General features: G+C 34.7%; 2 protein-coding genes across 3 annotated transcripts; one reads left to right on the top strand and one right to left on the bottom strand.

The window, feature by feature from the left end:
• Positions 1 to 9,586: 9,586 nt before the first annotated feature.
• Positions 9,587 to 20,919, bottom strand: LOC138307770 (nucleoporin Nup37-like). Of its 2 annotated transcripts, none has more exons than XM_069248651.1 (7): positions 20,733 to 20,919; positions 18,612 to 18,742; positions 18,272 to 18,344; positions 15,442 to 15,624; positions 13,341 to 13,522; positions 12,850 to 12,985; positions 9,587 to 10,269 (listed from the first exon to the last, which is right to left on the bottom strand). In XM_069248651.1, exons 1-7 carry the CDS (start codon positions 20,871 to 20,873, stop codon positions 10,138 to 10,140), a joined length of 978 nt encoding a protein of 325 aa, XP_069104752.1. In that variant the 5' UTR covers positions 20,874 to 20,919; the 3' UTR covers positions 9,587 to 10,137. The 2 variants fall into 2 exon arrangements, with proteins under 2 accessions (XP_069104752.1, XP_069104761.1); XM_069248660.1 differs by lacking the exon at positions 9,587 to 10,269 and adding an exon at positions 12,542 to 12,625.
• A 103-nt stretch (positions 20,920 to 21,022) lies between these two features.
• LOC138314258 (uncharacterized) lies at positions 21,023 to 24,714 on the top strand. The gene is made up of 3 exons (XM_069254508.1): positions 21,023 to 21,318; positions 23,346 to 23,922; positions 24,500 to 24,714. Exons 1-3 carry the CDS (start codon positions 21,250 to 21,252, stop codon positions 24,712 to 24,714), a joined length of 861 nt encoding a protein of 286 aa, XP_069110609.1. The 5' UTR covers positions 21,023 to 21,249.
• The last annotated feature ends 1,802 nt before the right edge of the window (positions 24,715 to 26,516 follow it).

Genomic DNA, 26,516 nt, shown 5'->3' with positions numbered 1-26,516 from the left:
ACCTAGATCAAAAGTTACCTGAGTTGGTGTTAGATTTTGAAACAGACTATAACTTAACTTCAAATGGTTCCCTACATAAACACCTCCCTTTGTCTTTACCAGAGTTGGTGTCGGGGAATTATTTTAAAAGCATTTTGAATAAAATCACAGGTAAACAAAGTTTATATTCTTAATTCGCTTGTAGTATTATTGGTATGTTTCCGCTACGCCTACATTCTATAACAATAGATAAAAAGATCAAAACGTAATTACTTACCCGGAGTTTTCACCTATACGTGCATGTAGAATTATAGAAATTTATTAGCAAGTTTATTTATTATGGGCAATGAAAAAGCATGTAGGTTCATTCTTACACATGCATCTATCTCAAGTTATCAAATCGTTGTAAAATGAACGTTTTCAGCTAAATCATTAAAGATGCTACACCGCTAACTTTTTTTTTCTCAATCAAAAACAGGAGCAGACGAATAAGATTTTTTTTTCTTCGGTTACAAAAGTTCCTTACTTTATACCATTACCACATTCGAAAAGTTAAAGCTTCTTATTTTACTTCAAGATAAAACTTCGAGAAATTTTCAATTACATCTATGTTATGGAATGAAGTACTGAGTGTGCATGCACCAAAAACAAGATAAAGTACAAGCTATACTTATTACGCACATGTGTGGTATTTTATACACTTATCAACGTTAACAAATCTCTAATAAAAGAAAGTAGTACTTTGAATTTATTTCCATACAGAGAAACATTTGATTTGGTCAGTAATAAAACAATTTACCATGAACCACAGACAGTAGCGAGCAGGACAAACCATTCTAAGATCCTTGTCCAGTTTACATTGTCTAAATCTTTAGCCTTTTCAGTGATGTTGGAGGTTATTCTACCTTCTAGGACTCCTCAGTCATGTCGGGACCACAGTCAACCGAATCGTTTGTCATTGACATATTAATGTGCTAAAATGATAAACAACAAGAAATACCAGAGGGATTTAATGGTGCCCACCATTGAATGTTTTAAGTTGGTCAAAGGAAAGAAGGGCATTTCTCATCGTTTCCTTTATCTGTACATGTAATTATATATGTTGCCTTCCAATCGGTCTTAAATGGAATGGAATGTGTATTATTATTCTCTTTATTTCCTCCAGTTTGAAGATTACATAAATAGAATAACATACATGTAATACAACATTCAACATGGCTTAATCTGTACAACGAATAATATAAGTGATGTGACAACTAGTTGAGTAGATGTACATAAAACTATTTAGTACTATCTATAGTGCAGTATAATGGTGCAAAATAATTGATAGACAATAATATAATGATAATGATAATAGTAAATAAATAAAAAATAATAGTAATAATAATAATAAAAATCAGGGGGAAAAATTAACACTTCAGTATATATATGTGCACAATGAACCCAATCAATTTACTACACATACAAGTAGTAAGAATAGTCATAATTAGACGTGATTTATAACTATTTGAAAAAATCATTTAACATTTTTGAAACGTATCTGACAGAAACGTGGCGAAATTCTATTATATCTATACTGTTCAAATCATACATAATTCTACCACCTATAAGTATATGAAATAATTGGAAGTCTGAATGGGAATGTAAGTATACGTTGAAACCGATTCCATCTATACTTAAAAGCTCACACCATAACCGATCTCGCACCTCTTCCGTAAATCCACACTGTAACACAATATGCGTATATATATCATTATACATTTTCCCACACCTATGACATAAATCTAATTTATCCGTCTCTGGACTTCTTAAATCAACAACTAATGACATTATATTGTAGACTGATGTTCTAATTTGCGGATGTTTTATCAATAATCTCCAAAATGTATGAGGAAACAAATTATCATGGACCAAAATAAATCTATTAAAATCACAATCACTACGCATCCTTTCTCTCCATGCTCTTTCTTCATATAAATGTACATTATACTTTACTTTCGCTTTCCATGAACTCTTCACTGGAAACACACCATTTGATAAATATTCTTGTAAGAACATGTGTAAATTGTATTTCTTTAGAATAATTAATATATCACTTGAAAACCATAACTGTACATATCTGATCCCATGTCTGACATAAAAATACGAGTGAAAAATATCTGATATGACATACAGTTTTTATCGAGGTTACATAATCTACCAAAAAACATTAATTTCCTCATGTCTATATATGCCTCTATACTGAACCATCCAAGAAGTCCCGTACACATATCCGTACGAGTTCTTGTATGAAATCCTTGAATTGATTTTAAAATAAACCTCTGAGCTCTTTCTAGCATAACAAGTTCACATTTTGGAAGGCACCACAATTCACATCCATACAGGGCAGAAGCATATACTTTTGATTTAATTACTTTACACACAGTCAAGGGATTTAAGGCACAAGGATGAGCACCGCTTCTTATTAAACTCATGACACCACTTTTAAGCTTATTACAAGCACGCACTGTGCGTTCCATACTGTTACAATTATTGTTTAATATCACACCAACGTGTGTGATGTCCTTAACTACAGGAAGAATTTGCTCATATAGATACAGATTTCTAACAACATAGTTTCGCTTCTTTGTTCTTGTGAAACGCATTATTTTACTTTTAACTGCAGAAAAGGTGAAGCACCACCTTTTACTGTATAAATCACATATATCAAGCATATTTTGTAAACTTTTACGCTGTGTACTAACTAGACATATATCATCAGCTTGTGTTGGTACATTGATTCTTAAATCTACAACAAGTGCACCATAATTACAATTTTCAATCATGTCTAATAAATTATTTATAAAAACTAAGTACATTTTGGCAGACAACGCACTCCCTTGTAAAATCCCTCTCTCCATCCGTATCCATCTTGAATTCAAACCATTAAACATAACACAACTTGTTATATCAGTATATATTGATTTCAAAATATGCCATGATTTCGACGTTATACCGATCTCATTTAGTTTATATAGCAACCCATCGTGCCACACCAATAAAAGAAAGTAGTAATTTGAATTTATTTCCATACAGAGAAACATTTGATTTGGTCAGTAATAAAACAATTTACCATGAACCACAGACAGTAGCGAGCAGGACAAACCATTCTAAGATCCTTGTCCAGTTTACATTGTCTAAATCTTTAGCCTTTTCAGTGATGTTGGAGGTTATTCTACCTTCTAGGACTCCTCAGTCATGTCGGGACCACAGTCAACCGAATCGTTTGTCATTGACATATTAATGTGCTAAAATGATAAACAACAAGAAATACCAGAGGGATTTAATGGTGCCCACCATTGAATGTTTTAAGTTGGTCAAAGGAAAGAAGGGCATTTCTCATCGTTTCCTTTATCTGTACATGTAATTATATATGTTGCCTTCCAATCGGTCTTAAATGGAATGGAATGTGTATTATTATTCTCTTTATTTCCTCCAGTTTGAAGATTACATAAATAGAATAACATACATGTAATACAACATTCAACATGGCTTAATCTGTACAACGAATAATATAAGTGATGTGACAACTAGTTGAGTAAATGTACATACAACTATTTAGTACTATCTACAGTGCAGTATAATGGTGCAAAATAATTGATAGACAATAATATAATGATAATGATAATAGTAAATAAATAAAAAATAATAGTAATAATAATAATAAAAATCAGGGGGAAAAATTAACACTTCAGTATATATATGTGCACAATGAACCCAATCAATTTACTACACATACAAGTAGTAAGAATAGTCATAATTAGACGTGATTTATAACTATTTGAAAAAATCATTTAACATTTTTGAAACATATCTGACAGAAACGTGGCGAAATTCTATTATATCTATACTGTTCAAATCATACATAATTCTACCACCTATAAGTATATGAAATAATTGGAAGTCTGAATGGGAATGTAAGTATACGTTGAAAACCGATTCCATCTATACTTAAAAGCTCACACCATAACCGATCTCGCACCTCTTCCGTAAATCCACACTGTAACACAATATGCGTATATATATCATTATACATTTTCCCACACCTATGACATAAATCTAATTTATCCGTCTCTGGACTTCTTAAATCAACAACTAATGACATTATATTGTAGACTGATGTTCTAATTTGCGGATGTTTTATCAATAATCTCCAAAATGTATGAGGAAACAAATTATCATGGACCAAAATAAATCTATTAAAATCACAATCACTACGCATCCTTTCTCTCCATGCTCTTTCTTCATAATAAATGTACATTATACTTTACTTTCGCTTTCCATGAACTCTTCACTGGAAACACACCATTTGATAAATATTCTTGTAAGAACATGTGTAAATTGTATTTCTTTAGAATAATTAATATATCACTTGTAAAACCATAACTGTACATATCTGATCCCATGTCTGACATAAAAATACGAGTGAAAAATATCTGATATGACATACAGTTTTTATCGAGGTTACATAATCTACCAAAAAACATTAATTTCCTCATGTCTATATATGCCTCTATACTGAACCATCCAAGAAGTCCCGTACACATATCCGTGCGAGTTCTTGTATGAAATCCTTGAATTGATTTTAAAATAAACCTCTGAGCTCTTTCTAGCATAACAAGTTCACATTTTGGAAGGCACCACAATTCACATCCATACAGGGCAGAAGCATATACTTTTGATTTAATTACTTTACACACAGTCAAGGGATTTAAGGCACAAGGATGAGCACCGCTTCTTATTAAACTCATGACACCACTTTTAAGCTTATTACAAGCACGCACTGTGCGTTCCATACTGTTACAATTATTGTTTAATATCACACCAACGTGTGTGATGTCCTTAACTACAGGAAGAATTTGCTCATATAGATACAGATTTCTAACAACATAGTTTCGCTTCTTTGTTCTTGTGAAACGCATTATTTTACTTTTAACTGCAGAAAAGGTGAAGCGCCACCTTTTACTGTATAAATCACATATATCAAGCATATTTTGTAAACTTTTACGCTGTGTACTAACTAGACATATATCATCAGCTTGTGTTGGTACATTGATTCTTAAATCTACAACAAGTGCACCATAATTACAATTTTCAATCATGTCTAATAAATTATTTATAAAAACTAAGTACATTTTGGCAGACAACGCACTCCCTTGTAAAATCCCTCTCTCCATCCGTATCCATCTTGAATTCAAACCATTAAACATAACACAACTTGTTATATCAGTATATATTGATTTCAAAATATGCCATGATTTCGACGTTATACCGATCTCATTTAGTTTATATAGCAACCCATCGTGCCACACCAATAAAAGAAAGTAGTAATTTGAATTTATTTCCATACAGAGAAACATTTGATTTGGTCAGTAATAAAACAATTTACCATGAACCACAGACAGTAGCGAGCAGGACAAACCATTCTAAGATCCTTGTCCAGTTTACATTGTCTAAATCTTTAGCCTTTTCAGTGATGTTGGAGGTTATTCTACCTTCTAGGACTCCTCAGTCATGTCGGGACCACAGTCAACCGAATCGTTTGTCATTGACATATTAATGTGCTAAAATGATAAACAACAAGAAATACCAGAGGGATTTAATGGTGCCCACCATTGAATGTTTTAAGTTGGTCAAAGGAAAGAAGGGCATTTCTCATCGTTTCCTTTATCTGTACATGTAATTATATATGTTGCCTTCCAATCGGTCTTAAATGGAATGGAATGTGTATTATTATTCTCTTTATTTCCTCCAGTTTGAAGATTACATAAATAGAATAACATACATGTAATACAACATTCAACATGGCTTAATCTGTACAACGAATAATATAAGTGATGTGACAACTAGTTGAGTAAATGTACATACAACTATTTAGTACTATCTACAGTGCAGTATAATGGTGCAAAATAATTGATAGACAATAATATAATGATAATGATAATAGTAAATAAATAAAAAATAATAGTAATAATAATAATAAAAATCAGGGGGAAAAATTAACACTTCAGTATATATATATGCACAATGAACCCAATCAATTTACTACACATACAAGTAGTAAGAATAGTCATAATTAGACGTGATTTATAACTATTTGAAAAAATCATTTAACATTTTTGAAACATATCTGACAGAAACGTGGCGAAATTCTATTATATCTATACTGTTCAAATCATACATAATTCTACCACCTATAAGTATATGAAATAATTGGAAGTCTGAATGGGAATGTAAAGTATACGTTGAAACCGATTCCATCTATACTTAAAAGCTCACACCATAAACCGATCTCGCACCTCTTCCGTAAATCCACACTGTAACACAATATGCGTATATATATCATTATACATTTTCCCACACCTATGACATAAATCTAATTTATCCGTCTCTGGACTTCTTAAATCAACAACTAATGACATTATATTGTAGACTGATGTTCTAATTTGCGGATGTTTTATCAATAATCTCCAATAAATTTGTGTATGAGGAAACAAATTATCATGGACCAAAATAAATCTATTAAAATCACAATCACTACGCATCCTTTCTCTCCATGCTCTTTCTTCATATAAATGTACATTATACTTTACTTTCGCTTTCCATGAACTCTTCACTGGAAACACACCATTTGATAAATATTCTTGTAAGAACATGTGTAAATTGTATTTCTTTAGAATAATCAATATATCACTTGTAAAACCATATTTGTACATATCTGATCCCATGTCTGACATAAAAATACGAGTGAAAAATATCTGATATGACATACAGTTTTTATCGAGGTTACATAATCTACCAAAAAACATTAATTTCCTCATGTCTATATATGCCTCTATACTGAACCATCCAAGAAGTCCCGTACACATATCCGTACGAGTTCTTGTATGAAATCCTTGAATTGATTTTAAAATAAACCTCTGAGCTCTTTCTAGCATAACAAGTTCACATTTTGGAAGGCACCACAATTCACATCCATACAGGGCAGAAGCATATACTTTTGATTTAATTACTTTACACACAGTCAAGGGATTTAAGGCACAAGGATGAGCACCGCTTCTTATTAAACTCATGACACCACTTTTAAGCTTATTACAAGCACGCACTGTGCGTTCCATACTGTTACAATTATTGTTTAATATCACACCAACGTGTGTGATGTCCTTAACTACAGGAAGAATTTGCTCATATAGATACAGATTTCTAACAACATAGTTTCGCTTCTTTGTTCTTGTGAAACGCATTATTTTACTTTTAACTGCAGAAAAGGTGAAGCGCCACCTTTTACTGTATAAATCACATATATCAAGCATATTTTGTAAACTTTTACGCTGTGTACTAACTAGACATATATCATCAGCTTGTGTTGGTACATTGATTCTTAAATCTACAACAAGTGCACCATAATTACAATTTTCAATCATGTCTAATAAATTATTTATAAAAACTAAGTACATTTTGGCAGACAACGCACTCCCTTGTAAAATCCCTCTCTCCGTCCGTATCCATCTTGAATTCAAACCATTAAACATAACACAACTTGTTATATCAGTATATATTGATTTCAAAATATGCCATGATTTCGACGTTATACCGATCTCATTTAGTTTATATAGCAACCCATCGTGCCACACCGTATCAAATAAAAGAAAGTAGTAATTTGAATTTATTTCCATACAGAGAAACATTTGATTTGGTCAGTAATAAAACAATTTACCATGAACCACAGACAGTAGCGAGCAGGACAAACCATTCTAAGATCCTTGTCCAGTTTACATTGTCTAAATCTTTAGCCTTTTCAGTGATGTTGGAGGTTATTCTACCTTCTAGGACTCCTCAGTCATGTCGGGACCACAGTCAACCGAATCGTTTGTCATTGACATATTAATGTGCTAAAATGATAAACAACAAGAAATACCAGAGGGATTTAATGGTGCCCACCATTGAATGTTTTAAGTTGGTCAAAGGAAAGAAGGGCATTTCTCATCGTTTCCTTTATCTGTACATGTAATTATATATGTTGCCTTCCAATCGGTCTTAAATGGAATGGAATGTGTATAACTAGCCACCCATGGGAACCTAGAAAATGCGAGAGATCCCTTCGGTATTATCTGAGAAAAACACTACTACATGTAACTTCAATTGTCAAAAGCCAATGTGACTGCCAGTCGGCCATCTGGAATATGGCTCGGCCTTAAATTAAATGTGCAAATCTACGCATGAAGGAGAACCTACAAGGACTTTCTGAAAAAATGCGATATCAAAATTCAACTGTCAAAATGCTAGAGGACTGCTTTTCCGTCATCTTGTTATTCAGCCAGTCCCAATACACGATATAAAAAATAGGAACAAAGAGGAACCAGCGTATGAAATTTGAGATAGACTCCTTGAGTTCTTTTTGAGATATAGCAGCAACAAAACTTCAATTGTCAAAATCAAATATGACTGCCGGTCAGCCGTCGTGTAATCCCATCAAAGCCAAAATGTGAGGTGTACAACTACGCACAAAGATAACCCTACACAAGAAATTTGAGAGAGATCCATTCCCTTCTGAACTTTCTGAGGAATAACGATAACAATAATTGTTTATGGAGGTACGGAGAGACCATGTAAGTGAATTGGAATGCTGGGCTAAGAAGTAAATATGGCTAATTATATTCTATAAGAGACATATTAATGTCTGAACCACGGGCGTTTGGAGCTTCCATGATAGTCAGAGATGTTATTACCATGGGTGCTTCGACTTTCTATGACTTTCAGTGATTTTATTACCATGGGTGCTTCGACTTTCTATGACTTTTCAGTGATTTTATTACCATGGGTGCTTCGACTTTCTATGACTTTTCAGTGATTTTATTACCATGGGTGCTTCGACTTTCTATGACTTTTCAGTGATTTTATTACCATGGGTGCTTCGACTTTCTATGACTTTTCAGTGATTTTATTACCATGGGTGCTTCGACTTTCTATGACTTTTCAGTGATTTTATTACCATGGGTGCTTCGACTTTCTATGAATTTTCAGTGATTTTATTACCATGGGTGCTTCGACTTTCTATGACTTTTCAGTGATTTTATTACCATGGGTGCTTCGACTTTCTACGACTTTTCAGTGATTTTATTACCATGGGTGCTTCGACTTTCTATGACTTTTCAGTGATTTTATTACCATGGGTGCTTCGACTTTCTATGACTTTTCAGTGATTTTATTACCATGGGTGCTTCGAATTTCTATGACTTTTCACTGATTTTATTACCATGGGTGCTTCGACTTTCTATGACTTTTCAGTGATTTTATTACCATGGGTGCTTCGACTTTCTATGACTTTTCAGTGATGTTATTACCATGGGTGTTTGGCCTTTCTATGACTTGTCAGTGATGTTATTACCATGGGTGTTTGGACTTTCTATGATTTGTCCGTGTAGTTATTATCACAGGTGTTTAGATTCTCCATGACTCGTCAGTGATTTTATAAACATGTGTGTTTAGACCTTGCAGGACTCGTCAGTTGTCACTTTTGACAGACCTTTAGGCATCATTTTTATAGAAATGTAAATAATCACTCATCTTCATCTTTCCACAATTTTATTTTGTTTGTAAATGGATTAAGTGCTCTTTGTAAAAAGCAGTAGACAAACTGCAGATATTTGTTATATCAGTGGTATATTCTGCAGCATAAGTACTAACTCTTCTACTTCTTCATAACAACAAAAATGGTTATAATTAATATTAATAAACCTATTTTGTCTGTTTTCTGACATCTATCTGATGATTTTACTCATCTACCATTCATCAATTAAATCAGTTTTATATCTCCTCCTATCAAAGACGAAATAAATGGATGTTCTTCCACAACAACAACGCCAGTACACGATGGCATGAAGTCTTCAACTCAATGTGGCAATATATGATATGCCTTTATCCTTAGTGTGGAGATAGAAGATCTGCCTTTGTCTTTAATGTAGCCGTAGATGATCTGCCTTTGTACTTGATGTGGTCATAAAAGTTCACTTTAGTCCTTCACATCTTCATGGGGTTAATACACACAATACTAGTACGCGTCCTTTGTCATTCGCAGTTACTGTCAGCTAGTTAACCTTTGACCATTAGCATCGTCTATCAGCCAATCTGTGCCCTAGTAGGCTCTATATGATAAAGGCTGACTTTCTGGTCTCCGCCAACTGCTAATAGAGGAAAGGTGTAATGCCAGCTCATTCCATAGGCCACTTGTTGGCTGGTATTCAAGGGAACCTGAAACAGAATCAACATATCTGTACATAGGCCACTTGTTGGCTGGTATTCAAGGGAACCTGAAACAGAACCAACATATCTGTACATAGGCCACTTGCTGGCTGGTATTCAAGGGAACCTGAAACAGAACCAACATATCTGTACATAGGTTACTTGTTGTCTGGTATTCAAGGGAACCTGAAACAGAACCAACATATCTGTACATAGGCCACTTGTTGGCTGGTATTCAAGGGAACCTGAAACAGAACCAACATATCTGTACATAGGTTACTTGTTGTCTGGTATTCAAGGGAACCTGAAACAGAACCAACATATCTGTACATAGGTCACTTGTTGTCTGGTATTCAAGGAAACCTGAAACAGAACCAACATATCTGTACATAGGCCACTTGTTGGCTAGTATTCAAGGGAACCTGTAACAGAACCAACATATCTGTACATTGGTTACTTGTTGGCTGGTATACAAGGGAACCTGAAACAGAACCAACATATCTGTACATAGGTTACTTGTCTAGTATTCAAGGGAACCTGAAACAGAACCAACATATCTGTACATAGGTTACTTGTTGTCTGGTATTCAAGGAGACCTGAAACAGAATCAACATATCTGTACATAGGTTACTTGTTGTCTGGTATTCAAGGGAACCTGAAACAGAACCAACATATCTGTACATAGGTCACTTGTCTGGTATTCAAGGAAACCTGAAACAGAATCAACATATCTGTACATAGGTTACTTGTTGTCTGGTATTCAAGGGAACCTGAAACAGAACCAACATATCTGTACATAGGTCACTTGTTGTCTGGTATTCAAGGGAACCTGAAACAGAACCAACATATCTGTACATAGGTTACTTGTTGTCTGGTATTCAAGGGAACCTGAAACAGAACCAACATATCTGTACATAGGTCACTTGTTGTCTGGTATTCAAGGAACCTGAAACAGAACCAACATATCTGTACATAGGTCACTTGTTGTCTGGTATTCAAGGAAACCTGAAACAGAACCAACATATCTGTACATAGGTTACTTGTTGTCTGGTATTCAAGGGAACCTGAAACAGAACCAACATATCTGTACATAGGTACTTGTCTAGTATTCAAGGGAACCTGAAACACAACCAACATATCTGTACATAGGTTACTTGTTGGCTGGTATTCAAGGGAACCTGAAACAGAACCAACATATCTGTACATAGGCCACCTGTTGTCTTGTATTCAAGGGAACCTGAAACAGAACCAACATATCTGTACATAGGTCACTTGTTGTCTGGTATTCAAGGAAACCTGAAACAGAACCAACATATCTGTACATAGGTTACTTGTTGTCTGGTATTCAAGGGAACCTGAAACAATACCAGGAAACCTGAAACAGAGCCAACATATCTGTACATAGGTCACTTGTCTGGTATTCAAGGAAACCTGAAACAGAATCAACATATCTGTACATAGGTTACTTGTTGTCTGGTATTCAAGGGAACCTGAAACAGAACCAACATATCTGTACATAGGTTACTTGTTGGCTGGTATTCAAGGGAACCTGAAACAAAACCAACGTATCTGTACATAGGTTACTTGTTGGCTGGTATTCAAGGGAACCTGAAACAGAACCAACATATCTGTACATAGGTCACTTGTTGGCTGGTATTCAAGGAGACCTGAAACAGAACCAACATATCTGTACATAGGTCACTTGTTGGCTGGTATTCAAGGGAACCTGAAACAGAACCAACATATCTGTACATAAGTCACCTGTTGTCTGGTTTTCAAGGGAACCTGAAACAGAATCAACATATCTGTACATAGGTTACTTGTCTAGTATTCAAGGGAACCTGAAACAGAACCAACATATCTGTACATAGGTTACTTGTTGTCTGGTATTCAAGGAACCTGAAACAGAATCAACATATCTGTACATAGGCCACTTGTTGTCTGGTATTCAAGGGAACCTGAAACAGAATCAACATATCTGTACATAGGTCACTTGTCTGGTATTCAAGGAAACCTGAAACAGAATCAACATATCTGTACATAGGTTACTTGTTGTCTGGTATTCAAGGGAACCTGAAACAGAATCAACAACATATCTGTACATAGGTCACTTGTTGTCTGGTATTCAAGGGAACCTGAAACAGAACCAACATATCTGTACATAGGACTGTGCTGTATTCAAGGGAACCTGAAACAGAACCAACATATCTGTACATAGGTCACTTGTTGTCTGGTATTCAAGGGAACCTGAAACAGAATCAACATATCTGTACATAGGTCACTTGTTGTCTGGTATTCAAGGGAACCTGAAACAGAACCAACATATCTGTACATAGGCCACTTGTTGGCTGGTATTCAAGGGAACCTGAAACAGAATCAACATATATGTACATAGGTCACTTGTTGTCTGGTATTCAAGGGAACCTGAAACAGAATCAATATATTTGTACATAGGTCACTTGAAGGAATAGAATATAGAATGATATAGAATATCAATATAGTGATCTCAGTTTGGACAAAGCAATGCTACTATTGTCTCCTTCAGAAGAAATACTGAAAAGTCCCCACAGGAAAATGATCTTGTTATACCTGGTGATGCCTTGTACTGAAGACTTTGATCTGTCGTCCTGGTCGTCCTGTCGTGGCAAGCAGGATCGGTGAAGACTTAGCCCACCGAATGTCTCGTGCCCCTTCAGAGTGTGCTTGTCGTCTCTCCTGTGGCTGGCTGTGATAAAAACATTCATTGATCAATGAATGTAAGTTATACAATCAAAATAATCATGTCCATAGTACCTTAAATCAAATTCAACCAAACTCATCAGAGAAAATGTTCACACTTGTCATCACCCTGTCTGTTGGTATTCAATGAATATTGAAAACAGACTCGCAAACTGAATAAGAGGCACCATTTTATCATAAACAGTTAATGTGCATAACCAATAAATTTTTTACGTTCCTACAACATCTTCTCACGAATGGAATCTAAATTTGTCATTGGATTCTTATATTAAGATCTACCAAGAAACATTTGACCTATGTGTTCTAGTGATAACAATCCGATGATATAGATCACTGATTACCTGGATCGTGATAAGTGGAAAATGAGCCACTCCGTGCCAGCCACAGCACCGATTATATCGTCATCTAACCGACTCCAATCAGCACTCATCAGGGGAGACTGGCAGCAATCGAGGGACATGATCTGTAGCTGAAGGTCCATACTGAATATCTTTATTATACCATTCTTCTGTGCTACCATCACCTGTGAAAGTTATAATTATTTTGATATCACAGCCTTTATCAGCCCTAGACCGCCATATCAGCCCAAGGGCATATTTCTAGTCTTTAACTTTTACACTAAAATCTTTTTAAGCTTGGACACGAAATGTAACCATTTAATGCCAGTAATTTGTTGTTAAAGCTTGGACATAAGATTTCACCATCTAATGCCAATAATTTGTTATTTACGCTTGGACATAAGATTTCACCATCTAATGCCAATAATTTGTTATTTACGCTTGGACATGAGATGTCACCATCTAATGCCAATAATTTCTTATTTACGCTTGGACATGAGATGTCACCATTTAATGCCTATAATTTGTTATTTAAGCTTGGACATAAGATTTCACCATCTAATGCCAATAATTTCTTATTTACGCTTGGACATGAGATGTCACCATTTAATGCCAATAATTTGTTATTTACGCTTGGACATGAGATGTCACCATTTAATGCCTATAATTTGTTATTTAATCTTATACATGAGATGGGAGTAATTGTTGTTTAAACTTAAACATAAGATGTCACCATCTAATGCCAATAATTTGTTGTTTAAGTTTGGACATGACTTGTCACCATCTAATGCCAATAATTTGTTGTTTAAGTTTGGACATGACTTGTCACCATTTAATGCCAATAATTTGTTATTTACTCTTGTACATGAGATATCACCATTTTATGCCAATAATTTGAAATGAATATGGAACATCATGAAAGTTTCTGATTTTAACAAGAGATCCCAGAGGGATCTTGTTGGCGCCCACCAAAGAATAATTTATGTCTGACAACGGAAAGACGAATCTTTTCTCTGCTTTTCAAACTACAAACAATATATGAAATTTGAGAAAGATCCCTTCAGTTCTTTCTGAGAAATAGTGGTAACAAACTTCAACTTCAACTATCAAAATCCAAGATGGTAGCCAGCCGGCCATCTTGTTGACCATTCGGTCCCAAAATGCAAAATGCACAACTATGACCCCAGGGGAACCTACATATGAAATGTGAGGAAGATCCCGTCAGTAGTACTTTCAAAGAAGTAACGGTAACAATATTTAACCATCATAATCCAAGATGGCGGCCTACCGGCCATCTTGTTGCCGATCAGTTCTAAAATGCAATATGCACAACTAGGGCCCTATAGGGGAATCTATATATGAGAAGATCCCTTCAATACTTTCTGAGAAATAGTGATAAACTGAGTATGGTCAGATTGAGATGTTAAGTGTTATAAAATATGTTTGAGAAATAACACCAATAAACTGAATGGAAACAAACATCTTAAAACTTGTGGCTACGTAATATGAATTTATCAATTTGACATGCCTGTATAAAGGCTAAATTGTGCACACTAAATTATCATATTTACAGTTTGCACTGACATGGACTCAATAACCATGCTTTCTAGTATTATCATTATCAGTGTATAATGTTAGCACAACACGCACAGCGATTCTATTGTTACGTGAATAGTCGATGGCGTAGCAATGTGGGGTCATGACCTTACTTTTGGCTGGAATATATGAATGACTCGATTCCAATCAGCTGTTCAATCTAATTCGTTGACGATGACAGGAGAGAAAAAAATATGGGTATTTTAATAAAACATATGCAACTGCCAAAAATAATATTCATTTACTTGAAAAACTGTAAATATAAGGAATAGATCCGGGTTACATAAAATTTACATGGGCTCCATTATCATTATACCCTCATAACCTCAACAAAATAAATATCTATTCCTTAAAAACTTGTTAAATAAATATCATATTACATAGTCACTCATGTAAATTCCTCTATCATATTCAGTAGGTTTAAAGTGATGCAGTAGTGTTTTGGAGAAGTTGGACCAATGATATTCATGTGCTTGTATTTTGTACATTAAATCAAAAGAGTTTTTACCTTGCCTGGTTCCCTTTCATGAATACACACGGACATGCCAGGAGCACCAAGTTGGAAACAGGCGTTGAGTTCATCTCCTACCCACAGTCTACAGGTCATATCATCACCAGTAGAGGCAAAAGTCTCTCCACTCTGGGGGTTATAGGCCAGTGAATTAATGAAGTCAGTGTGGCCCTCCAACACCTGAAATAAACATCACCAGTATGTACACCCATTCTACATTCAATGTCATAGTCAAACAGCAGGCTAAAAACAGGATTACATCTAGTTGTTATAGTCATGAAAATTTAAACTGCATGTTTTTTAATCACAACATGAGCAAATGATTTAAATCCTCTTATTTCTAAATACATAGCTAGCCAGAATTTGTTCTGGAACAGACATGGAAAACACATTTGTAATTTTGTAGTTTTATTAGGAGCAGACTAAACTCATAACACCAAATCGAGTGTAGATTTCTGATTCAGCTGATTATAACAAGAGGCCCATGGGCCTTAACAGTCACCTGAGATAGAATATATAATGAAACAAATAATGAAACAAATTAAAGACATATAAACACTATATGCTGGGCCTTGAGGTTGGTCAGTGATTTATAAATTTGACTTTTTAGACTATAAAGAGTATTTGCTTCCATCAAACCTGTGAACTTAGAGGTATTTTTTTGAAATTTTAATCATTTTGACCCTGTTTGGTCCTGCCCCTCTGGTCCCCTAAGGGGTCATCGAGGACGGATATGGATGTTAAGATGCTATATCTTAGGCTAATAATTCTAATCAAGTTTGACTAATTTCCTTTGAAAATTGGGCAAATAATGTTCACAAATATGTTTTTCCTATATAAACTAAAGTAAACTTGACCCCCTCCCCAGGGGGTAACGTGAGAGCCCAAGGTCATATAATTCACAATTTTTATAAAACACCTTAAGACCTTTCCAACTATAATTATTTGTTTTTGTTTCTACTATTTCCAGAATTTTAGAAGATTTTTGAAGTTTTAGCCTATTTGACCCTTTTTTAGCCCCGCCCCTCTGCCCCCATGGGGTTGGCCAGGACCAATGTGGATGTGATATTAAAATGCTATCTCAGGCTAATAATTCTAACCAAGTTTGACTCATTTCCTATGAAAATTGAGCAAAAAATGCTCATTAATGTGTTTTTCCTATATAAACTATAGTAAACTTGACCCCCTCCCCAAGGGAAAACATGAGACCCCAGGGTCATATAATTAACAATTTTAATAAAACAAACTTTAAGACCTTTTCATCTGTAAAGTGTATTTGATTTTACCATATCCAGAATTTTAGAAGAATATTTTTGAAGTTTTAGCCTGTTTGACCTTTTTTGGCCCCGCCCCTCTGCCCCAGGGGGTCAGCCTGGACCAATATGGATATGATGTTAAAATGCTATCTCAGGCTAATAATTCTAACCAAGTTTGACTTGTTTCCAATGAAAATTGAGCAAAAAATGCTCATTAATGTGTTTTTCCTATATAACCAATAGTAAATTTGACCCCCTCCCCAGGGGGAAACGTGAGACCCCAGTGTCATATAATTCACAATTTTTGTAAAGGACCTTAAGACCTTACTATTTATGAAAAGTATTTGATTCTACCATTTCCAGAATTTCAGAAGAAGATTTTTGAAGTTTTAGCCTATTTGACCCCTTTTGACCCCGCCCCTAAGGCCCCTGGGGGTCAGTCATAGAAAATTTGTTAATAGGATTAAATGGCCATCTCATACTGATAATTCTGACAACATTTGACTCATTTCCTATTACAAATGACCAAATAATGCTCAAAAATGTGTTTTCCCAATATAAACTATAGTAAACTTAACCTCCTCCCCAGGGGGAAACTAGAGACCCCAGGGTCATATAATTCACAATTTTTGTAAAGGACCTTTAGACCTTTCTATCTATGAAGAGTATTTGATTCTACCACATCTGTGAGTAGAGAAGAAGATTTTTGAAATTTTACTCAATTTTACCCCTTTTGGCCCTTCCCACAATCCCCTGGGGGGTGGGGACCATATAATTCACAATTTTGATTGGCCTTATGCCTTAGAAGGTTTGTGCAAAATTTCATTGAAATTGCTTCTGCAGTTTTGGAGAAGAAGTCGAAAACGTAAATTGTTTACGGACATACGACGGACGACGCACGACGACGGACAAAAGGCGAGTAGAATAGGTCACTTGAGACTTCGTCTCAGGTGACCTAAAAAACCAGCTGGTGATTATAAACTATCCTAACATCACAGCTAATTCAACAGCTGATTATAAACTATCCTAACATCACAGATAATTCAACAGCTGATAATAAACTATCCTAACATCATAGCTAATTCAACAGCTGGTTATAAACTATCCTAACATCACAGCTAATTCAACAGCTGATTATAAACTATCCTAACATCATAGCTAATTCAACAGCTGGTTATAAACTATCCTAACATCATAGCTAATTCAACAGCTGGTTATAAACTATCCTAACATCATAGCTAATTCAACAGCTGGTTATAAACTATCCTAACATCATAGCTAATTCAACAGCTGGTTATAAACTATCCTAACATCACAGATAATTCAACAGCTGATAATAAACTATCCTAACATCATAGCTAATTCAACAGCTGATTATAAACTATCCTAACATCACAGCTAATTCAACAGCTGGTTATAAACTATCCTAACATCATAGCTAATTCAACAGCTGGTTATAAACTATCCTAACATCATAGCTAATTCAACAGCTGATTATAAACTATCCTAACATCATATGCTAATTCAACAAACAAAATTGTCAGGGTTCATTATACATGATTTTGTCATACCTCTATAGCATCCTTTCCTCGTAAATCTGAATCAAATAGATGAATTTTGTTGTTGGACCCAGCAACAGCCAATCTGCAAACAACGGAAAGCTAATAAAATTACATGCATCTTATAGGAAACTTGACAGGGAATGAAAAGTACTAACCATTAATTTGCCGTAAGTTCATCTTTTTTTTTACCGTAGTTCAAAATGACCTACCGCTACTGTCAATTCTTCATTGGAATCAAACTGATTCATGTGTACTTGAGAATGCCAATATAAGACAGTGAAACAAAATCCATTCAAGCAAGCCTATTAGATATTTCTCATCAACATTAATAAATTGTGTGACCCATTACCTTAAACAATCTGCAACCTCCCTGGATTGATAGGATGTTTCTGGGCTCCATGATATGGCTGTCACTCTGCATCCATTTTGAAAATCTCTCACTTGTTTAAACAGGAATGGTTTTCCATCAGCAGGCTCCTCCTGAATAATCAGGTAGAAATGAGGATGGTTACAATGTTAAACTTATATTGCATTATTATAAATATGGAAAAATACTTATTTTCCTAATGAAATTGTTACAGAACTTGACATATATGAAATATGTTTATAAACTTAAGCTTCAACACTTTGAAAATAAGTAAACAAGCTGAAAAGATCCATGGGCTTTAATGGTCACCTAGCTGAGTTTGGATACAGAATGAAACAAAGACATATAAACACTATATATTGGCCAGGCTCTTGAAGTCAGTCTGTGATTTGATAAATTTGACTTTTTAATCTATGAAGATTATTTAGGTCCATCAAATCTGCGAATTCAGAAGAGGATTTTTTTGGGGAATTTTAGCCATTTTGACCCCTTTTGGCCCCGCCCTTCTGGCCCCTGGGGGTTTGTTTGTTTGTTTGTTTGATTATTTCAACGTCCTATTACCAGCCAGTGTCATGTAAGGACGGTCTCCCATGCATGCAGCATGTAGCGTGTGTGAAGGGCGAGGTGCGTGCTTTGGGAGACTGCGGTATGTTCGTGTTGTGTCTTCTTTTATAGTGGAACTGTTGCCCTTTTTATAGCGCTATATCACTGAAGCATGCCGCTGAAGACACTAAGCAATACACTCCATCCGGTCACATTATGCTGACAACGGGCGAACCAGTCGTCTCTATCATGAAAGTTATGTAAAGCCTAATCTCATTGGCAGATTTAAAACCAACCGACCAATGAGATTATGGCTTTACATAACTTTCAAGATAGTGGCAAAATGGCCGTCAACCTAACCCGGATAACTATTAGCACTGAAAAACGACATAAGGACCACGAGAGGGGGATCTGAATGAAGCATCAAACAAGTAAATACGTTTGTTTTTACCTGATGTTTGTTTATGTCAAAGCCTGCTATTGTAGGCTGCCGTGTTTTCAGTGTAGCGAATAGACATTTTCGTTTGCAAAAAGGTTCTCGATCGTGTCCGACTATGGGACATTCGTCACTTTTTTAAGTTTCGAGGCTGTTTGTGAAAATGTTGACTAGTTCAGTAGGATTTCTTGTTATCATCTTGAAGTTTAACATCTTAACTTTCAATTAAGACCGAAGCTGTTAAGATATCTGGTCTGGATATTTTTTTTACAACACTTTGAACTAAAGTACCCAATCTTACATCACGGAGAATTCCTTACCTTTCTCTATATACTAATTTAGTCTATAGTGGGTCTTTGACTTACCAGCCTTCTACCTATGATTAGCCTAAGGGTAGGTGGTTATCTTCTTCGGGGATAATGACAAACCTTCAAGATGAAGTTTATAAGTCATGCGCTGTTTTTTTTTTTAAATTATGTACACAGTGTTATTTTTTAGTTGTTTTGGTGGAATGTGACTTAGATAGGGTTGAGTGCCCTTAATTCGTCAGGGACCTATTTTCGTCATGTTTACAATTTTGCTAATATCTCATAAACTATCGTGTGATTTCATAAAGAGTGTCGTCTGCCAAAGCAGATTTGATCAAGGAAGATTGGTCTTGCTTAAAAGCGAGTGTGTAACCAAGTGATTTTATAAATACGATGTAGCAATATACCCCAAAATGAAGGTATTTTCTTAAGTCAATTTTAAATGAAACTTAAAAACAATACTGTCAGCGTTTGACTGCCATGTGCACTGATCAGCAGTATGTCAACAAAGTACCGGAAGTCAAATGTCTGATCATGTGATTCATTGCCCAGATTTTGGGTTATTACAAATTATTTTGATGATTCAACTTATCCGAAATTTTTGGTGCGGTACTGTTGGAAACATAACATTATTCTATGTAAACAGAGGTTTTCGCCACTTTCCATGACCACTACGTTTAAAGATTTAAAATGGACATAACTACAAGAAATTTTCAACTTAAACACAATCTCAAGTGCCTGCTGCTCAACATTTGGAATTATCTCAATTTTCGTAATAAGCGAACAGTCCTTAAATTTAACCTGCAGTCAGCTTACCGTATAATCAACGCTGTATATCGTAACTCTTGAACTTGAACCAATGGCTAAAAGATTTGTACACCATTCAAAAGACACAAATTCCACAACACTAACAACATCATGGCATGGAATGGTTAAACTTGCCGAGCATTCAGACATCTTCCTCTCCACCGCGCCAGTCGTTTAAACGAGAATGTTACCTCCCTGACTAAAGAGTTCTCTGTATTTCGGTGCTCCCCCTTTTTAATTTGTTGCTCATTTCAGAAACATATACCGGGTATTACTGATATTCAATTCAATAATTCAATAATTTATGAATTAGCTGCAAATATTTAAACTTAAAATCCATTTTTTGAGGGCAATATCGCAACATTTATACAGTACAGAGATTAAGATAGTTTAATATTTTCTGTAACCGGATATATAGTCCGCTAATATTATCTTGACTTGTCTAATTATTTCGTTAATCACACGGGCGTTTGAATTGGAGCTAAATTGAATTAGAGCGTTTTTGGGATGATGCGATGTGTACATCATGGTCTCACGTGCCATGGGATCTCGACTGATGATCGCGGGCCATAAAGGAAACACGAAATATGTTCAGGTAATATCGTTATGGTCATAATCAGGTAACTGAAATATCGTCTGTGGTCATTATCAGGTAACTGGAATATCGTAATGGTCCTTATCAGGTAACTCAAGGACCACTGAGGATATCCGGTAACTAAAATATCGTTGTGGTCATTATCAGGTAACTAAAAGATTGTTGTGGTCATTATCAGGTAACTAAAATATCGTTGTGGTCATGCATTATCAGGTAACTAAAATATCGTTGTGTTCATTATCAGGTAACTAAAATATTGTTGTGGTCATTATCAGGTAACTAAAATATCGCTGTGGTCATTATCAGGTAACTAAAACATCTTTCTAGTCATTATCAGGTAACTAAAATATTGTTGTGGTCATTATCAGGTAACTAAAATATCGTTGTGGTCATTATCAGGTAACTAAAATATCGTTGTGGTCATTATCAGGTAACTAAAATATCGTTGTGGTCATGCATTATCAGGTAACTAAAATATCGCTGTGGTCATTATCAGGTAACTAAAACATCTTTGTAGTCATTATCAGGTAACTAAAATATCGCTGTGGTCATTATCAGGTAACTAAAACATCTTTGTAGTCATTATCAGGTAACTAAAATATCGCTGTGGTCATTATCAGGTAACTAAAATATTGTTGTAGTCATTAACAGGTAACTAAAATAAGATTTAGACCATGGATTTGCCCTACATATTCAGACTTGATATAACCTGATTTAGACAATGGATTTGCCCTACATATTCAGACTTGATATAACCTGATTTAGACCACAGATTTGCCCTACCTATTCAGACTTGATATAACCTGATTTAGACCATGGATTTGCCCTACATATTCAGACTTGATATAACCAGATTTAGACCATGGATTTGCCCTACATATTCAGACTTGATATAACCAGATTTAGACCATGGATTTGCCCTACATATTCAGACTTGATATAACCTGATTTAGACCATGGATTTGCCCTACATATTCAGACTTGATATAACCTGATTTAGACCATGGATTTGCCCTACATATTCAGACTTGATATAACCTGATTTAGACCATGGATTTGCCTACATATTCAGACTTGATATAACCTGATTTAGACAATAAATTTGCCCTACATATTCAGACTTGATATAACCTTATTTAGACCACAGATTTGCCCTACCTATTCAGACTTGATATAACCTGATTTAGACGATGGATTTGCCCTACATATTCAGACTTGATATAACCTGATTTAGACGATGGATTTGCCCTACATATTCAGACTTGATATAACCTGATTTAGACGATGGATTTGCCCTACATATTCAGACTTGATATAACCTGATTTAGACCATGGATTTGCCCTACATATTCAGACTTGATATAACCTGATTTAGACCATGGATTTGCCCTACATATTCAGACTTGATATAACCTGATTTAGACCATGGATTTGCCCTACATATTCAGACTTGATATAACCAGATTTAGACCATGGATTTGCCCTACATATTCAGACTTGATATAACCAGATTTAGACCATGGATTTGCCCTACATATTCAGACTTGATATAACCAGATTTAGACCATGGATTTGCCCTTCATATTAAGACTTGATATAACCAGATTTAGATCACGGACGGATTTGCCCTACATATTAATTCAGACTTGATATAACCTGATTTAGACCATGGATTTGCCCTACATATTAAGACTTAATATAACCTGATTTAGACCACAGATTTGTCCTACATTTAGACCATAGATTTGCCTATGTTTGCTAGCCAAGGCTTCTGATTACAGTTACACTCCATATGGAGATTACAGTTACATATGCAATGTAAAATAATCCGAAGCCATGGCTAACGATGATGAGATTTGTCCTACATACAATTCTGAATTTGTGCAAAACAAACAATACTGTATTTTTGGTTGCTATTTTTAGGGTAATGGATATTTTTTTCTTGCTTGTCTTAACATAATGACTATGCATGTTTTGATCATTCATTAAGTCACCTTGCAAACTAATGTTTATCCATTCATTTTCAGATGAAGAAGCTAATTGTTTACTATTTTTCTGGACTGTCCAATCGGATCAACTTTAGACCAGTAATCAATAACCCATCATCCTTATTGGCTGGTAAATGTAATGCTGTAAACGTCAGTCAGGTCCTCGTTGAATTGTGTGACATAGTGAAGTATAGCTGCTGTAAAAAATATCAAACTAAAACATGGATGGTACATTTAAGTAATGATCTAAACTCTCCTGTACCAAACATATTAACCAAGTCGGAGTTAGGCTGGACCAATGGGTATGATTTAGTGTTATGTGAGAATTCTGACAAGAAACTATCTTTAAAATCCTCATCTGATGTTGTTGGAAATCCTGCAGCCACTGATTGTGATCTGGACAAAGGAGAACGAAATAAGTTATCTGATCAAAAACATGTTAACGTGGCAGATAGTAATGGTAATTCTACATCTGCGATTGACTTTCAAATTGATGAATCTAATGATTCAGAAGATACAAGAGTAAAACGAGAGATAGCGTCATTGGACCAGTACTTGTCCCTGGACTGTGAGTTTGTAGGAGACCTTCCCAAGGTATCCACTGATAAGCAGCTAGGTAAGTATGTCTCAGGGATGTGTCTTTGATGATGCTTTTGGACTGAAATCTTTCCATTTGTCTATAAACAATATGATTATTGCTACCCTCTCTACATTTGTGTCTATTATATACTTATCTATATATAGCTATCTTCTCATAAAGATAAGTAAATTGAGGTGATCGTGTGGTGTAGTGGTTAAGCCACTCGCCTCTCGCCTAGTCGGCCAGGGTTCGATCCCCAGCATGCACATGAAAAGGTCAAGGGTCACCTACCTGATCACATGGGTTTTCTCGAGGCACTCTGGTTTCCTCCCACTCTAAGACCCCTCACATGCTTTCATCCGGACCATCGAAAGTGATTTGTATAAGTTGAATAACTAGATGGAAAATCAATTAATTAAACAATATATTGATTTTGACATCATGTGTTTGTGAGCTAAACTACTTGTATATAATGTTTTCAGAGAAAACTTAATCCTTTTGATCACATCAAAATCAATAGTACATATATCTATCTTTAAGAGCAGAAAACTCTTTGTAAAACATACTTGTTATTGACTTGATACTATAGGATAATTCTGTTTGTTTTATCTAGGTAACTATTTAGGTGGCTGTAGTATCGTGGATTTTGATGGTAACGTGGTTTACGATATGAAGATTTGTGAGAAGGACACTATCACAGACTGCGGCACACGTTACAGTGGAAGACACGCTGGTCACAACATTGATGGTGTCACGTTTGAGGATGTACGAAACACTGTGACAAATTTACTGAAGGTAAAGATTGAAATTTGTAAGTTCTTAAAATAAAATAAAATCAGAATCTAATTTTTGTTCGTTAATATTGAATGTTACCTGAACACTTGTGATATAAGCAGCAAACAGACAGAAATTATGTATTTAAATACATATAGAAGTAAGGTTGAGTTTCCCATTAATTAAGGCAAGAAATGCTCAGAGAATGTTATAGGAATAAAGTATGGAATGTATTTATGGTTGTATCTGATGGTGATATAAGTATAGAATGTATACATGGTTGTATCTGATGGTAATATCAGTATAGAATGTATACATGGTTGTATCTGATGGTGATATAAGTATAGAATGTATACATGGTTGTATCTGATGGTGATATAAGTATAGAATGTATACATGGTTGTATCTGATGGTAATATTAGTATAGAATGTATCCATGGTTGTATCTGATGGTAATATAAGTATAGAATGTATACATGGTTGTATCTGATGGTGATATAAGTATAGAATGTATACATGGTTGTATCTGATGGTAATATAAGTATAGAATGTATACATGGTTGTATCTGATGGTGATATAAGTATAGAATGTATACATGGTTGTATCTGATGGTAATATAAGTATAGAATGTATACATGGTTGTATCTGATGGTGATATAAGTATGGAATGTATACATGGTTGTATCTGATGGTAATATAAGTATAGAATGTATACATGGTTGTATCTGATGGTGATATAAGTATAGAATGTATACATGGTTGTATCTGATGGTAATATAAGTATAGAATGTATACATGGTTGTATCTGATGGTGATATAAGTATAGAATGTATACATGGTTGTATCTGATGGTGATATAAGTATAGAATGTATACATGGTTGTATCTGATGGTAATATAAGTATAGAATGTATACATGGTTGTATCTGATGGTGATATAAGTATGGAATGTATACATGGTTGTATCTGATGGTGATATAAGTATGGAATGTATGTATGGTTGTATCTGATGGTATATAGTATGAAGTATGTTGTTGTATCTGATGGTAATATAAGTATGAATGTATAATGGTTGTATTGATGATGGTGATATAAGTATGAATGTATGTATATAATGTATCTGATGGTGATATAAGTATAGAATGTATAATGTTGTATCTGATGGTAATATAAGTATGGAATGTATAATGGTTGTATCTGATGGTAATATAAGTATGGAATGTATAGTATGTAGGTTGTATCTGATGGTGATATAAGTATGGAATGTATTATGGTTGTATTGATGGTGATATAAGTATAGATTATATGTATGATAATGGTTGTATCTGATGGTGATATAAGTATAGAATGTATACTGATTGTATCTGATGGTGATTAAGTATGGAATGTATGATGTTGTATCTGATGGTGATATAAGTATGGAATGTATGTATATGGTTGTATCTGATGGTAATATAAGTATAGAATGTGTACATGGTTGTACATAATGTATCTGATGGTGATATAAGTATAGAATGTATATATGATTGTATCTGATGGTGATATAAGTATAGAATGTATACATGGTTATATCTGATGGTGATATAAGTATGGAATGTATATATGGTTGTATCTGATGGTAATATAAGTATGGATTGTATGTCTGATGGTGATATAAGTATAGAATGTATACATGGTTGTATCTGATGGTGATATAAGTATGGGAATGTATGTATGATTGTATCTGATGGTGATGTAAGTATGGAATGTATGTATGGTTGTATCTGATGGTAATATAAGTATATAAGTATGGAATGTATGTATGATTGTATCTGATGGTAATATAAGTATGGAATGTATGTATGGTTGTATCTGAT

The sequence above is a fragment of the Argopecten irradians genome, chromosome 1, assembly GCF_041381155.1.
Source record: "Argopecten irradians isolate NY chromosome 1, Ai_NY, whole genome shotgun sequence".
Lineage (NCBI taxonomy): Eukaryota > Metazoa > Mollusca > Bivalvia > Pectinida > Pectinidae > Argopecten > Argopecten irradians.
The sequence above is the reverse complement of the archived record's forward strand: the minus strand, read 5'-3'. Positions and strand labels throughout refer to the sequence as shown.

Coding starts and splice junctions, on each gene's coding strand:
- LOC138307770 (XM_069248651.1), bottom strand. CDS start 20,873: ATGTCTGAATGCTCGGCAAGTTTAACCATTCCATGCCATGATGTTGTT. Junction 18,743..20,732: donor TATACAGCGTTGATTATACG/GTAAGCTGACTG, acceptor CTGATTATTCAG/GAGGAGCCTGCTGATGGAAA. Junction 18,345..18,611: donor GAGGTTGCAGATTGTTTAAG/GTAATGGGTCAC, acceptor CGTTGTTTGCAG/ATTGGCTGTTGCTGGGTCCA.
- LOC138314258 (XM_069254508.1), top strand. CDS start 21,250: ATGGTCTCACGTGCCATGGGATCTCGACTGATGATCGCGGGCCATAAA. Junction 21,319..23,345: donor GAAACACGAAATATGTTCAG/GTAATATCGTTA, acceptor ATTCATTTTCAG/ATGAAGAAGCTAATTGTTTA. Junction 23,923..24,499: donor ATCCACTGATAAGCAGCTAG/GTAAGTATGTCT, acceptor TGTTTTATCTAG/GTAACTATTTAGGTGGCTGT.